Here is a 16,228-nt window from a genome sequence, read left to right as displayed (position 1 = left end):
AACCGCTGCTTGAAGATAATGTCAGGTGGTTGATATTGTGCTTTCATGCCTTCATGTCAATGATCTCAAAAGTGACCTCTCCCTGGCTGTCACAATGCATTTCTGCATTGCACCAAATTCTGCAACTGCCTTTACAAATGTGATTTAAGACTGATGCAGCAACCTCCACGGGTCCTGGCTGCTGAGCTGTGTGCAGTCAGCACCTTGGTGCTGCTAAGGAATTAATTTACTTGACTACATGAAAGCCTTTAGAGGAACACAGCTCATACTCTCTAGATTGACTGCATTGATTCACCTCTGTGCTTTGGAAAATATGGAAAAACTACAAAAAGAAACACATTAGAACTGTCTTGTATCCTTTTACTTGGGGGTGGCTCTGCAACAATCATTTAGGGAAAAAAGGAAAGGAATGTCATAGTCTTCACAAGGCTAATGATGGAAAAATGTACCCCTTTACCTATGTTTCAATCTTTCAAAGGACTCTTCTTTGGAAAACCTGTAAGGAAGGTGTACAGAACTGTACAAGAAAGCTGGTAAAATTTAGTGTGGATGAGATATTCTTTCCAACTTGATCTCCACTAACTTATTGCAAATATTAACGTTGGTAGCACAAATGTGAATTGATGAGTCCAGACTGTGAAGTTCATTCATAGATTTCAGAAGTAATATAGTGATGAAAGCAGTGCACATCTCTTGGAAGATTCAAAGTTTTTTAAGTTTGTATTTATCTCTTGAGTTTTGGTTCAGGTCTGTCTAATATTAACACAATTACAGATAAATTTTTCTTAACAATAGCGAGTATTCCTCAGTGCAGTCTATATTGTCCAGAGTTGCCTGAAGTGGAAGTTCTTAACTGTACATTTTTAAAGCCCCCTTCTGCTTTTAAAGACATTATTTGCAGTGAAGCAAGTTCATTATTTAATACTTAATGTGATCTATAGCTTGGCACAATGGTGAATACCAGACTAAGAAAATAACAAAATTGTGTGCTTTATCTCAACACTTTTGAGTTTTCAGATTTAGAGAAAAGAATATGCTAAAAGACAATGAAACTTTGGGTACTTCGATTACATTTAGCTATATTGTACCCATTTGAACAAATAGCAGAAGACAGCAGGACTTGAGTTACTGGATGTACAAAGAAAAATAACATTGCTAGTCACACCTGCTGACATATTACAAAACTCTTTTTTTGTTCTTATATGTCATAGGATAAGCTTATTTGTAGCTGGGGTCAAGAATAAGTCATCTTGCCTTTGTAATAATGCACACTTAGAATGTATAATGGGGAGGTTATGCCTGTCAGAAAGATCAGAGGTTATCTGTCATTAGGAGAGGCAGGCAGGAAGACATGCTTTGGCAAAGTAATTCCTATGGACCTGATAAGGGTATTCATATTCTCTTTTCATGTAACTTGTGCCCCATGTATGAGTAAAAACTTCTGCAATGAACCCTGCTTTCATACTGAGCACTGCGCAATGACATAAGACAGTGGCCTGCTGCTGTGAGAAGCTAGGTCATTGGTGGGCTGCTCTCTTCTTTTGCCTTCAGGGTTTAATTTAGGAGTGTGAGTGATTATAGTACAGAAAAAAAAAATCATTCACCTGGGAATTAAATCACATTATCAATGTCCACTAATGACTACAGCAACTCATTAGATTTAGCATGTAAGCTGAAAAGGAAGCAGATCTGGAAATAAGCTTGTCAGGCTTTACTGGCTAACTATGTTTGTAAGAGTTCATATTTTGGATAGGCACTCATTTGATTATTAGACCTTTTGCTTGTACCTCTGGAGATGGTCTTTTGTGTGTCACAAGTTCAAAAAAACTGAACAAAACTGAAAATTGTGCTCAGGAATGCATGTTTAAAAAAATAGCATTGAATACTTTGGTTTACTCTGCTAATTTTGTCCCTCAGGCCTATCTGCCTATCAGCTTTAGGACACTTTGGTTACTTGAACAGCAAGAAAGACAATTTCAGCCTTTTGAGATATTCCAAGTTATTGCTGACACCAAGATGAGTGGTGCAGTTGCTACACCGGAAGGATGGGATGTCATCCAGGCGGACCTGGACAAGCTGGAGAAGTGGGCCTGTGTGATCCTCATTAGGTTCAACAAGGCCAGGTGCAAGGTCCTACACCTGGGCTGGGGCAGTCCGCAGTTTCAATACATAATGGGAGATGATGTGATTGAGAGCAGCCCTGTGGAGAAGAACTTGGGAGTGCTGACTGATGAGAAGCTCAGCATGAGCCAGCAATGCGTACTTTCAGCCCAGAAGGCATTGCCAAAGAAGCATGGCCAGCAGGTCGAGGGAGGTGATTCTGCCCCTCTGCTCCTCTTTTGTGAGACCTCACCTGGAGTATTGTTTCTAGTTCTGGAACCCTCAACATAAGGGTATGGAACTGCTGGAATGGGTCCAGAGGAGGCTACAAGGATGATCAGAGAGCTGGAGCACCTTCCATATGAGGACAGGCTGAGAGAGCTGGGGTTGTTCAGCCTTGAGACGAGAAGGCTCTGAGGAGACCTTGTAGCCTGTGTGAAGTTTCACAGATGGAAAATTATTGTAAAATTTCATTATCTCTGTTATCTGGGAGAGTCTTGCCAGTGATTGTGTCCTTGTATGAGTTTTGTGTCAGTCTTCATCTAGCAGAATACTTCTGTTTAGGTGGACTTCTGGTGGTGGTAGGGCATTCTTTACTCATCACATGACCTCAAATTGCTTATTTAAGTGTTGTTAATTACAGGGCTACTCTCCTCTTACTGATTCCTTTCTGTCCTCCAGCACTGTATGCAAAATTATGTATTGAGAGATAGCATTGGGATAGTTGGATATTTATAAATGAATGATGTCAGTCAAGCTTTAAAGAAAAAATGAACTTGTTCTGGATAAGAAGGGAACCTGCAAATCTCAAAGCTACCTAAGGCAACAGAACTCCACTTCAGAGGTTACTGCTTGGCCCTAACAGACTTGCTAAATTGTGTAAACTCCAATGTGATTGAAGAGTTGTAATTAGCTCACTGACATTCACACTGTCAAGGGGCTGGCAAGCAGCATTCCTTGGCAGAAGTAACATGCCAGCATAGCTGACCATGTGTCATGGCCTATTTAAAAAGGCAACCTGTTTGTTATGCTGATTTACGCTCTTCTGGGTAAATAAAAAAATGATCTGCTTTCATACAAGCTACTGTATGGTGGCAGCTGGTTGGAGGCCCTTTCAAAGGGTTTGATCCTAAACACTTCCTTTCCCAATATCCCCGTTTCTTGATGTATGGACAGGTACTGAGGAACCTTGAGCTTTATGCTCACATGAAATGCAATTAGTCCCATCCGGAGCTTGTTCATGCTTGAATTTCACAATCAGCTGGCATGCAGTAGCTTGACTGATGAAAAAGTTAGCCTGTACTGATCTCTTTCTTTAGATATAACCTGGCCTCTCTTCTTGCCCATGTGCCTCTTCTCCCACTCCTTTTCCTTTTTGTAGGGCAATATGATGAACAATTAAAAACTGGGGAGCAGATTAGCTAAAGCTAGCCCAAGGTAGAGAGGCATTTGTGACAATGAAGTCAGTCGGAAATACAGAATCACTGAATCATAGAATTGCTTGCTTGGAAAAGACTTTTGTGATCATCAAGTACGTGTCCACTACTAAACCATATACCTGAGCACTTAATCTATGCATCTTTTAAATACCTCCAGGGATGGTGACTCAACCATCTCCCTGGGCAGCCTGTGCCAGTGCCTGAAAATCCTTTTGGTGCAGAAATTTTTCCTGATGTCTAATCTGAATCTCCTCTGATGCAACTTGAGGCCATTTCCTCTCATCCTATCACCTGTCACTTGGGAGAAGAGACCAACATCCATCCACCTTTTGACAACTTCCTTTCAAGCAGTTGTAAACAGTGATAAGGTCTCCCATCAGCCTCTTTTTCTCCAGGCTACACAACCCCAGTTCTGTCAACCACTCCTCATAAAGCTTGTTCTCCATCCCCTTCACTGGCTTCATTGCTCTCCTCTGGACACATTCCAGCACCTCAATCTCTTTCTTATAGTGGGGGTCCCAAAACTGAACACAGTATTTGAGGTGCAGCCTCACCAATGCTGAGTACAGGGGCACAATCACTTCCCTGGTACTGCACAAAATGGAAGGGGAAGAAAAGGATGTGATAAATGAGACATTAGAGGGAAAAGGTGAATGAGGACAAAGGTGTATCACGAAAGCTAGGGATAGAAAAGGTGTTAAATGGATGAATTTAAAAGTCAGTACTAAAAGCACAGTAGAATATGAGGTTATAGAGGAGATTAGGAGAGAAGTCACAGACATGAACAGATAAGTGGGCAATGGTAAACAAGAATGATTAGCCTTGTACATGGTCTGTATAGAAAAAGGTGAAAAAAGAATCACAGTGACAACTTGTAGATCATAAATGAGAGGGATAAGAGAAGTGGTTAAAGAAATTGAGTAAGAAAAGCCAAAACAAACGTATATTGATAAGTGGAAATTTTGTATTGAACTAAGTCAAAGAAAGTATGTAAGAGGCAGCACTTTGTCTCTTCTGTTGAGCCGGGCAGTAAGTTCACTGTAATAACCAAGGCTAATGTCTGGTGGCAATATTTAGGAGGAGGAGCAAATACCAGAGAGAGAGAGAGAGAGAGAGAGAAGGGAAAGATCTGGCAGTACAGTGAGCAGCATGACAACAGCAACATGATGGGAGGTTGGAACAGAACAGGAGAAAGGAATGCTGGAAATGGTAAGAGGCAGAGAGAGAAGCTAGTTTCCTTTGCATTGCTTTTAATTGGAAATTAATCTCAGTTGGGAACATTTGGGAAGGAGAGACGTATTTTGAAAGGCAGTCATTTTAGCTGCTGTTCCAGAGTGGGGTCTGAATTTCTCTACAATGGGCAATAGATTGCATGAAATCTGCCAGCAACTATAGAGTATGTACCAAAGGACATCCCAAAAGTAAACTTAGAGCAGCTGAATGTGCCAGCTGCTGCTGTGAGATTTATTTCTGTGCTTTGGAGGCTGATGTATTTAACTCTGTCTTCCTTTGGACCATGAACAATGAAAGGCAAGTGTGTATGTCCCCATAATACAGTATGGTGCATTTTTAGAAATCCCCAAGCAAATATTCAGCAGACTGATATGTATACTGGGTTTGATTCAGTGCTGTGTGAGACACAGGACAGTGACCCAGGAGCAATATAGATACCTCAACTTCTGTTCTGGATTTAGTTCATTTAGGCACTAGCTGAGAGTCTCTGTATCATGCTGTATTTGCGGACATGCGATCATGTCCATTGTGGCAACTGGGAAGTCCTAGCATTCACAAACTTGTTTCATGACACTTCCATAGCTATCGTATTTGTTCGTTTAAAATTGGATATATAGATATATATAGAGATCTCTCTCTGTATATATACACACACACTATTTTTTCTCTATTTAGCATAAAATACAAATATCTTCATCAATTATTAATTTTCTGGGGATTAAAGGCCTTGGCTGACTAGCTTCAATTGACTTCACAAACATTATTTATATATACCACCATTCTTCCTGCTTCTAACATCAGCTGTTCCCATTGGGGAATTTTTCCTTTGGCAGTTACTGCTACATGAACAGTATTTATTGAACTTGTAATGGCAGTCCTCTATTTCTCAATAGCTTTGTATTTTTTGTTATTTGTCTATATATTGAGTCTTTCCTCCACCTTAATAGCTATTTAGTTCAGTCATATATCTAGCTCCTTTGTACAGAAAATACTATTATACTTTGAACAGGTATTAAAAAGTTTAAATCCAAGCTGTTTCCATGGTCCTAGAAATTTCTCTTTGGAGTTTATATCAATTTGCATAGGATATGGTAAGGCATACCTAAGGCTGATGTGTTGTATCTTTGTTTGCAGCATGCTATTGATGCTGATAATGCAGGAGTCAGTCCCATAGGAAATTCCTCTAACAACAGCAGTCATTGGGACCTTGGAAGTGCCTTTTTCTTTGCTGGAACAGTTATCACAACAATAGGTATGTTTATTGTTTGTCTTTTAAAATACAGTTACACTGAGACCTGAATAATGAAATAAATTTAAGGAACGTAGATCACAAAGAAATAAAGTGCCTGAACTGTATTTCTCTCAGTTCTCAGAAGACACACCCCTTGGTACATGTCAAGGGAATTGAGCTTATGGGTAAATATCAGAAGCTGTTTACACAGTTAGGGTGGAATAGCAGTGTTGAACTGAAACCAAGTAGCACTGAAGTAGCTAAGGCTTTATAACCCTGTTCTTGATGTAGATGCTGGTGGTTTAAATTTTCACTAAAAAGTTCAAGAACCAATACCAGGTGAAATAACTATGCTATGGTTGTTGGGAATTTGTATTTTAATTTAATATAAATTAATATTATAGATTAATTTATCCATAAGTTTAACTTTCTTCCTCAGTACATCAGTTAATTTTGGCTTATGCTCTGAAGTTTGATTTAAGTGTTATAATTCTTCTCGTACTCTAATCTTTGTAACTGGAAATGTATTCACATGAGTATCACATCTTTTTTTAAATACATCCTTGATTTCATACTAATACTTGAAAGGAATTCCACAAATTGTATGTTGTTTTAAAAAAAGACAACATTTTTTTTCTGTTCTAGAATTCATGGCCTTGAAACACTGACACATTCTTTGTATTAGATTAAGGGTATACTGAACTTCTCCATTTAGTTTTCTTGAACCATTAATTTTAGTAACTTCATTATTCAGGCCCCTTATGCATTTGTCCTCCTTATGTGTTGTGTCCAATGTATTTAGTCTTTTGACCTCTGAATGCTGGCCTTAGATATGCTAAGGTTTTTATCATCTCCTCTATGAGCTAACCTCTCTCTTGAAGATTGTTAAAGCATCTGGAATTTCAGAAGATGGTGTGAAGGGAAAAAATGATAATCTGATTACATTGATGATAAAGTTAATCTGCTGATAATTATACAGTGGGTTTATGGTTTTAAGTTTGATTTCTGTGCTGTCATAGTTAGAGGTCAAGAGATATCATTTGGAAATCACTGGCAAATTGCTGCTTTTTATTTGCATTGTCTTTGAATCTTCTGCTGATTTCAATATTGCATAAAGTGCTTCTCTGTACTACAACTGTGATGCACGCGCTGGTGACTGTGTAGACAAATAAACTGACAATTGCATAACCCTTAATTAAAGTGTGAGAATCTGACAGAATTCTGCATGTTCTTTATACAGGCAATACAACAAAAAAATCCTGGGGCAGTTACAAGACTCGCTGTGTTGATCATCTGAAACAGCAGAGTCTTTGCCTTTGGATCTGCCTTTTCTGTGTTGTCAGAGTGAGAGTGAAAGAGTGATTGTATAGAGCATACAAGTATAGAGCGTACCTATATATACTAAGCCACATTACCATGTATTTTTAATGGTTCATAAAACCAGCAAATGGCAAGAAAGTAAACACTTCAGAGTCAAATGTAAGAAACCCCTCCTTTAATATCTGTTTACTTAATATACCCAAGTAACAAGCTTTAAATAACTTATTAAATTACTTATTAAAATAAATGTCACAAGCGTAGTTTATGTAGGCATATTCATTGACATCTGCTATTTAAATAACTTATTGAAAGAGCTTGGATTTTTGCCCACATTTCTCCATGAGTAAGGTTTTTATGGGCTGCATAAAGTCTACGTATCGTGTCTGAGTGTGAAAATTATTTTCTTTTATTCACCAGAACCCTGTTAGGGCTCCTTTTAGTCAGAAACTCAACAGACTACCTTGTCAACCTCAGTCCACTGGCCTGTGAAGCCTGGATTTCTTTTGACTTTTAGGAGAAATGTGGGATCACTGGTGCGTCCATTAAAAGGACTGTGGGTTGTGTGAAGTTGTGTGTCAGCATAGACCTTTCACTGTCCCATGACAGACAGATATATCCAGTGCTAGTGACGCAAACCTAGTAAGATTAGGACCTGGAAGCCCAGCCTTAATTCCCAAGGACCAGGAGGAATTGCTGTAGATGAAGCAGCCACTTAAATCTCCATCTCTGTGGATGCTCTGTGTTTCCATTTTATTTCATCAGTGATTTGTGATTGTGTGATCATTTTTAATATCCAAATTATTATGTTCGGTTAGAATACATATCTCTATATTCAATAAATATACGTGATCTGAAAGAAAAAGTTGCTAATATGCCAACCACAGTTCTTTTCTTTTTCACTTTAAAATTAACATTTTATCAGAAACACAATGACTATTGGAGCCATAATGCTTTACATAGATTCGTAAGGTTAAAGTCACATGGCTGGTGTGGGGAAGGGAAGAAGAAGTGTCTGAAAAGACTGTAATGACTACATGTAGTTTACTGCTTAGGACAGGTGGAGAACTGCATCTCTACAGTACAGATGTTCCCAATATTTCTGTTCTAGGTGAAGTGAAGAGGGTGGTTAGCAAGACTGTAGCATTAAATTTCCAGAGGGCAGACTTTGAACTCTTCAGCAGGCTGGTTGGTGAAGTCTCATGGGAGACAGTACTCAAGGGCAAGGGAGCCCAGGAGGGCTGGGAGCTCTTCAAAAGGGTGGTCCTAGCAGCTCAGGAGAAAGCCATCCCCGTGGTCCGGAAAAAAAGCCGGCAGGGGAGAAAGCCAGCTTGGTTGAATAGAGAGATCTTGAGGGATATCAAGAAGAAGAGAAATGTTTATGGGCTCTGGAAGAAGGGACAGGCCTCTTGGGTGGACTACAGGAGGGAAGTGAGATTGTGTAGGGAAAAAATCAGAAGGGCTAAGGCTCAGCTAGAAATTGGATTGGCCAAGTCAGTGAAAGATAACAAAAAATCTTTCTACAAATATATAAGTAATAAAAGGCGGACTAGGGAGACCATACAGTCCCTATTGGACACAGAAGGAACAACAGTAACAGGGGATGAGGAAAAGGCCGAGGTACTTAATGCCTTCTTTGCCTCAGTCTTTAGTCGTAAGGAGGGTCATTCCGTCTGTGTACAAACCCAGGAGCTAGAGGAGCATAATGAGGCTCCCATGATCCAAGAGGAGGTGGTCAGAGCCTTGCTAGCCCGACTAGACACCCACAAGTCTATGGGGCCGGACGGGATTCACCCTAGGGTACTGAAGGAGCTGGCGGATGTGCTGGCCAAACCCCTTTCCATCATCTTCCAACAGTCCTGGAAAACTGGGGAAGTCCCACTGGACTGGAGGCTGGCTGATGTTGTGCCCATCTACAAGAAAGGGCCGCAGGGAAGACCCAGGAAACTACAGGCCTGTCAGTCTGACCTCAGTGCCAGGGAAAGTCATGGAGCAGGTGATCTTGAGTGCTATCATGAAGCACATGCAAGAGAACCGGGTGATCAGGCCCAGTCAACATGGGTTCACAAAAGGCAGGTCTTGCCAAACCAACCTGATCGCCTTCTATGACAAAGTGACTCGGCTGCTGGATGAGGGAAAGGCTGTGGATGTGGTCTTCGTGGACTTCAGCAAAGCCTTTGACACAGTTTCTCACAGCATTCTGCTTGAGAAACTGTCAGCCTGTGGCCTGGACAGGCGCACACTCTCCTGGGTGGAAAACTGGTTGGATGGCCGGGCCCAGAGAGTGGTGGTAAATGGTGTGAAATCCAGCTGGAGGCCAGTGACAAGTGGGGTTCCCCCGGGCTCAGAGCTGGGTCCAGCCCTGTTCAATGTCTTCATCAATGATCTGGATGAAGGCATCGAGTGCACCCTTAGCAAGTTTGCGGACGACACTAAGCTGGGTGGAAGTGTCGATCTGCTGGAGGGTAGGGAGGCTCTGCAAAGGGATCTGAACAGGCTGGACCACTGGGCAGAGTCCAATGGCATGAGGTTTAACAAGGCCAAATGCCGGGTCCTGCACTTGGGGCACAACAACCCTGTGCAGTGCTACAGACTAGGAGAAGTCTGTCTAGAAAGCTGCCTGGAGGAGAGGGACCTGGGGGTGTTGGTTGACAGTGACTGAACATGAGCCAGCAGTGTGCCCAGGTGGCCAAGAAGGCCAATGGCATCTTGGCTTGTATCAGAAACGGCGTGACCAGCAGGTCCAGGGAGGTTATCCTCCCTCTGTACTCGGCACTGGTGAGACCGCTCCTCGAATCCTGTGTTCAGTTCTGGGCCCCTCACCATAAGAAGGATGTTGAGGCTCTGGAGTGAGTCCAGAGAAGAGCAACAAAGCTGGTGAAGGGGCTGGAGAACAGGCCTTATGAGGAGCGGCTGAGAGAGCTGGGGTTGTTTAGCTTGGAGAAGAGGAGGCTGAGGGGAGACCTCATTGCTCTCTACAACTACCTGAAAGGACGTTGTAGAGAGGAGGGTGCTGGCCTCTTCTCCCAAGTGACAGGGGACAGGACAAGAGGGAATGGCCTCAAGCTCCGCCAGGGGAGGTTTAGGCTGGACATTAGGAAAAAATTCTTTACAGAAAGGGTCATTGGGCACTGGCAGAGGCTGCCCAGGGAGGTGGTTGAGTCACCTTCCCTGGAGGTGTTTAAGGGACGGGTGGATGAGGTGCTGAGGGATATGGTTTAGTGTTTGATGGGAACGGTTGGACTCGATGATCCGGTGGGTCTCTTCCAACCTGGTTATTCTGTGATTCTGTGATTCTGTAATATTTATTCTGTAGTTACAAGGTTATAAATTAAAACCAAACATGCCAAATGTGCTTGGGCCAAAATCAGAGTTTTCACTCAGGATATGCGGCTGGATAATTACGTCTTGGTCAGAATCTGTCACAGCTCCATTACCCTAATAGAGGATGGAACACAGGCGCTTATGCATCTTTATAACAACAGCAATGAAGATTTTTGAATATAAATGGAGTAGGATCTTCAGACCAAGGCTTGAAAACTTCCTTCATAAAAGGAAGTTAAAAAAGCCCTCATGAAACACAAATATTATGCTTTTTGTTGTCAGGTTAAAAGGGAAACTGAATAAAGAGTTCAAGGGCAGGTTAGTGTAGTGTAGGTACAATTTGGAGGCTGTAACTAGTCAGTGTGATGAGGGGCTGAAGAAATTATGAGCTAACTACTGAGAGTGAACCTTGTCAGATGAATCACGCTCACATCAGGAAGTCGTTGGCACAGCCCAAGAGGAGCAGCAGCATGCAGGCACCAGGCCAGCACAGAGGGATTTGTGTACTGTGATAAGTCAAGCTAGATTAATTAATCAAACTACAACCATAGACAGGACCTGAATCTATAGAAAATATGGGTAACTGAGGCTACAAGAAGAACTAAGTCATAGGAAGTAGCTTGTCTGGGAAATCTGTAAATAGGAATTGCATGTGGAACAAAGGTATGTATGCAGGAACTGCAGGTTTTCTAAACTCGTTAGTTTTTCTAAAAAGCCACGTGTAACTTCTGAGAGTCTGACAACTGTTTTTCTTCTCAGGGTATGGCAACATTGCCCCAAGCACTGTTGGAGGCAAGGTTTTCTGCATCTTATATGCCATCTTTGGTATTCCACTGTTTGGCATCTTGCTGGCTGGGATTGGAGACCAACTTGGAACCATCTTTGGGAAGGGTATCGCAAGGGTGGAAAAAGTTTTCAGAGTAAGTTCACTGCTAATTTTTTGCTTATGTTCTATAACTTGCATTTAATTCTATTACTATTACCTACTGTCCTTTTTACATTTTAGGCACTGTGAAATATTTACCTGTCTAGTTGAGATGATGCTTAATTTCCTTAGAGGCCTCTGTAGTCAGTGGAGAAAAATAGTCTTCACTAGATGGTGATGCGGGTGTTATAGACTCAGCTCTGAATTTCCTCTTGAGGCTGTCTCCAGGGAATGCATCTCCTAAGCTAGGTTTCATACAAGGATTAGTTGTAAAACAGCCTTGGAACCATATACATGCATGCACTGAAAACAGAGAGAAAGTAGTTTAACTACTGGATGAACAGGGATGCAGAGTAGATCCTCACTGTATTGCTAATAAAGCCTAAAAGACTTGGAAAGCAGTGTTACTGGAGTGAATGTGAACTTTGGAAGAGTTCAGGTGCATTGAAGTAGCAGCTGCAAAAACTGGCATAATGCCACCAACTGAAATAACCTTAATGGTATTTACCTGCCCTGCCTACCATTCTACACTAGATTTCTATATAGACTTTCTCACATGTAATTTCCCTCATGTTGCCAGAACCCTCTATTTTTGAGTCTGTATCACCACAAGCAATTCTTCCACAAGCAGTGCTGCAGTGGCAAGTGCCATTTTGCTAATGGTTCACTTCAGGGACTCTCTCTTTGAAGCAGAACTTCTAGCAGTGAGCTGTGTGATGCTTCCCTTGGGGGCAGCATAACTGGAGGTAAGTCTTTCAAGGGACAAAGGGGATGAGAAGCTGTCCAAGCTAGTTGCTTTAATAGGCATCTATTTCTGTCTATTTCTAAAACATTCCTGCAGATGATAGCAAATTACTTGTAACTGTTTTTGAAAGGAAGTAATTGAGTATTAGACTAAAGTATGAGCAATTTCCCTTTTGATTAAATTACTGTGAAGTGTCCCAGACCAACCATAAGGAGTGTATCTCAGGCTAAATGTGGAAAAAGATAACTAGTAATTATGGATGTACATGCCTGACTGGAGAGCATTTGAAAATAGCCTCTGTTTTCATGAAATGAAAACAAGGTTATTGAGAGGCACTTCAGGTTGGGCCTGCAAAAATGGAAAAAGGTAAGCTCCTTAGTTTCTTTTTAACCTAGCTTCTTGTTATACCTGCTCCACTTCAAAGGACTCTTGGAATATACCAGCCTGCTTCTGCCCAAGAAAAACTACAATCTTGAAGTCATGATATGAATTGTGAGTCATAAATCTTCGACTAATTGTCAGCTGTAGTATTGGCCTTCTGGGTGACATGGACAATATCATTAAACTGTCAGCATGGTAGTTTGTGAATAAAATAATGCATGTTCTACTGGAAGTATTTTAAGACTCACAGAAGAATGCCATTACTAACATTTCATACAGAATATAGCCCTTTGGCGCATAATGGGAGTGTCCAAAGTACTCCTTCGTTTTCTTGAGTTACTGCAGTTGCTTGTTGTTTGTAACCATCTAAAATATTTCTTTTCCTCTTTGATATTTTGTCAGCTTCCAAAGCAATTTAGAAATCTGTGGTCCCCTTGTTTAGCCAAGATTATACTTATTCCTTTTATTTTGATTCTCATAAATCAATAATATCTGTTCTTTTGTGATTTGTTGGATAGGGTTATACCTGATTTCCTTCAGTAGCCCTAGCTACTGACACTCAGGCTTTGTAGCTGAGTCTCTAAGACATCATTCACTACCTGACTGTATTATTTGCATTTTAGTGGGTCCTCAAGGGCAATTGAGAGTCCAGCTTGTAACCCTTCAGGAAGGGAATGGAAAGAAACTTTGCATATGTCCTGGACATTATAATATATCAGAGTTCCATATGCATATTCATCAACACACGGCTTCTGTCTGTCTCCAGTTGCCTCTGTTTATCCGGTTCACCCTTAGGTATGCTACGCGGTTGGTGGCAGGGCTGCCAAGCGTTCATGAAATCCTAACAACTTTGTCATCATTTGTACAGATGGATGAGATTTCAAGGCCACTTGATGTTGCATTATGGTTAGGGTCGCTTTTGAAGCTAGGTAAGAGGCAGTATGCTTACATTGGCAGGTGAGAAGGAGAGGAAGGTTTCTTTGTCAGCACAGCAGTCTTTTCACCGAACGCATTTCCTTACAGGTCTCTTACTCCATCCACCAGTGTAACTGTGAGCATGGAGCCGATGCCATTCAAGGAACATAGCTAGAAAGATGAAAGGAGGATTCCTCTCAGAGGAGCTGTCCTAGTGCATTTCTGCTGCCTCTGACATGATCTGTGCGGAGCTGCACCCAACCTACATTAATTAGCAGCACAAACTACAGCCTAAGAATGCCAAATTTAGCTATTGCAGTGATCAGCCCCCACGCTCTGTGGGAACTTTAGGAGCAATTTGAACTCCATAAAGGGGAAAATAGATCTACTGTTATCTAATACACACTGCCCCCATAGTATTAACAGAATACTTCAGTAGAGGAGCTGGACACATGCCACTAGTCATCCTGTAATCCAAAACATTGCCACTATTTTGGTGTGTAGATAACCAGGAAGACAACTATTCTGTTGTGACTAGGTAGGGCTGGAAGTATTTACGTGCACAATAATGCTTTGTAAAAACAGTAACTTTTCACCTACCATTTTAGGAAAGGGAGGCATTGGCAGTGTGGCATTGCCTGGGATATGAGGAGGTATCCTGAACCCCACATATTAGCTAATCTATGCCATCTCTTCTCCTGGAGTAATTGTTTTTGGTACAAGTAAATACGTATCAACCAAGTCAGAGATGTAAATCGAAGGGTCCACCATGGAAGCAAGCCCTACCTACTCAGTTGTTGGTTATTCCTGCATGTCCCATCTTCAATAATCTGGAGCAGAATCTAGCTACTAGTCTATTCTCACATGCACGAAAGTGTTTCCCCAGAAAATAGTTATGTACAGGGTCACCACGTTCACTATTCACACTGGTCACAGGCTTTCAGTGTCTGGGTTCGGTGATGAGTTGGTTCTCCCAACCCATTTGAAAAAAACTATGTACACACTCAAAATCTAATTAAAAGTTGAAAATTCTTATAAATAACTTCCACCTGGCAAAAGTTTCCAGACACTACAGAAATGAAACATGCATTCCAAGGTGACATAAAACCCCACAAAAGTGGTATTGTTATCTTACACTTGTGAGGGATCTCATGAACGACCTGAGACTGTTTCTATACTGAACAGCAGAACAAACTCCATTCTTTTGTTTTGCTTTATACCCACAGAGGCTGCAAGCATCTAAAGACAGAAAGGATAGCACTCCATAGTGCAGCGCACAGTTACAGAAAGCAGCAGCTGTCATTATTATGAGTTAAATAGAGGCTAAATTCAGATAGTCTTTATTCAAACCTTGCAATGAATGTTCACATGCACTGCAAGCAGATGCGATGAGCATAACCTGACAGATCTTCCCACTTCTTGCAGTTCAGTGTAGATGCAGGTATCCAGCCTGTGCACAACATGCTTCTGAGAACACTTCAAGATTTTCTGGCTTCTAAGATGAAGCCCCTGTGAGTAGTTCTTGGAATCGGTTACTGCTTTCACTCCTCTGGTTTACAGCGTGACACTGAGGACAGGTCTGGCAACGTAGCTGATAGTGTGTGAATTGCAATACAGGGATGTGAGCGAACAGCCAGAGGCATGGATGGTTGTAAGGCTGCACCTGTGAACCTCATGTCTCAAGAAAATACACTACTTTGTGCAGGATCTCAATGTCTCTGTAAAAAACTCACACTTCACTGAACCAAGGACTTGTCAGAATAGACACATCTGCTACCGGTCTTTCAGGTTTTCAGCTTAGAGAACCTGTTTGCTCATTGATCTCATCAGAAATTGTTTGCTCAAGATTTAAGAGACATGTAAGTGTTATGAAAATAATATAATATAATATGACACTTTTTTCTTTTACGTTTTGGGTTTTTTTTCTGAAAGACAGTAGTAGGCATTACCTTAACCTTGAAGTACTCCTAGTAAAAGTAGTTCTGAGAAGATGCATCTGGAGTTGGGGCAGGAGTTAGAGGAGTCTCACTGAGCTGGTGGAAAGCTTTCTTTTAGCAACTACCAAAGCTCTACCTTTCCTAAACTTTGTTGTTTGGCTTTCTGAATACATCAGATCTACCCTAGCTACACTTTCTCTTAGCAAGTCAACTTCTTTTTAGAGATTTTTTGCTTCTCTGACCTGTTTTGTTATTGTAAAAATTAAAGAAATTGTCTTCACAAATTCCTTACCTGAAAATGAATGGAAAACAGATTCTGGGAAAGAAATTTCATACAAGACAGTAACCGTGCAGAGGAGGAACACTTAAAAATACAGTCGTCTTCCTTTGTCTCCTCTCTGTCCATCCGTTTGCTCTGTTATCACTGCCCTTGCTCTTTCTTCTTTCCCTTGGCTCACATCAAACCCTTAGCATTATACCTGCCACCAGTATGGGACTAGTGAGTGAGTTTTTAACTAAGTTTGGTGCTCAAAGAAGTTGTTTGAGGTTTCCTTGAAGTATTAATTTTATGTCTTCTTCCCTAGGGTAATGCCATAACACCAGGGACCCTTTCTCCTTCCAGCCAGGCAGCTCCCACACTGTGCTTTCTCTTCCAGCCCTGTATCAGCAAAGATTCTTCTC

At 41.4% G+C, this 16,228-nt stretch overlaps 1 protein-coding gene across 1 annotated transcript in view; it reads left to right on the top strand.

Moving 5' to 3' along the window:
- KCNK10 (potassium two pore domain channel subfamily K member 10) overlaps positions 1-16,228 on the top strand; it is a 63,892-nt gene that overhangs the window by 28,723 nt on the left and 18,941 nt on the right. The window contains exons 3-4 of the mRNA XM_069858640.1: positions 5,907-6,024; positions 11,404-11,564. Of these exons, the coding sequence (XP_069714741.1) occupies positions 5,907-6,024; positions 11,404-11,564 (279 nt within the window). The remainder of the gene's footprint in view (positions 1-5,906; positions 6,025-11,403; positions 11,565-16,228) is intronic.

The sequence above is a fragment of the Phaenicophaeus curvirostris genome, chromosome 5 (assembly GCF_032191515.1).
Source record: "Phaenicophaeus curvirostris isolate KB17595 chromosome 5, BPBGC_Pcur_1.0, whole genome shotgun sequence".
Classification (NCBI taxonomy): Eukaryota; Metazoa; Chordata; class Aves; order Cuculiformes; family Cuculidae; genus Phaenicophaeus; species Phaenicophaeus curvirostris.
Note: the sequence above shows the minus strand (reverse complement) of the source record. Positions and strands in the feature narration are given on the sequence as shown.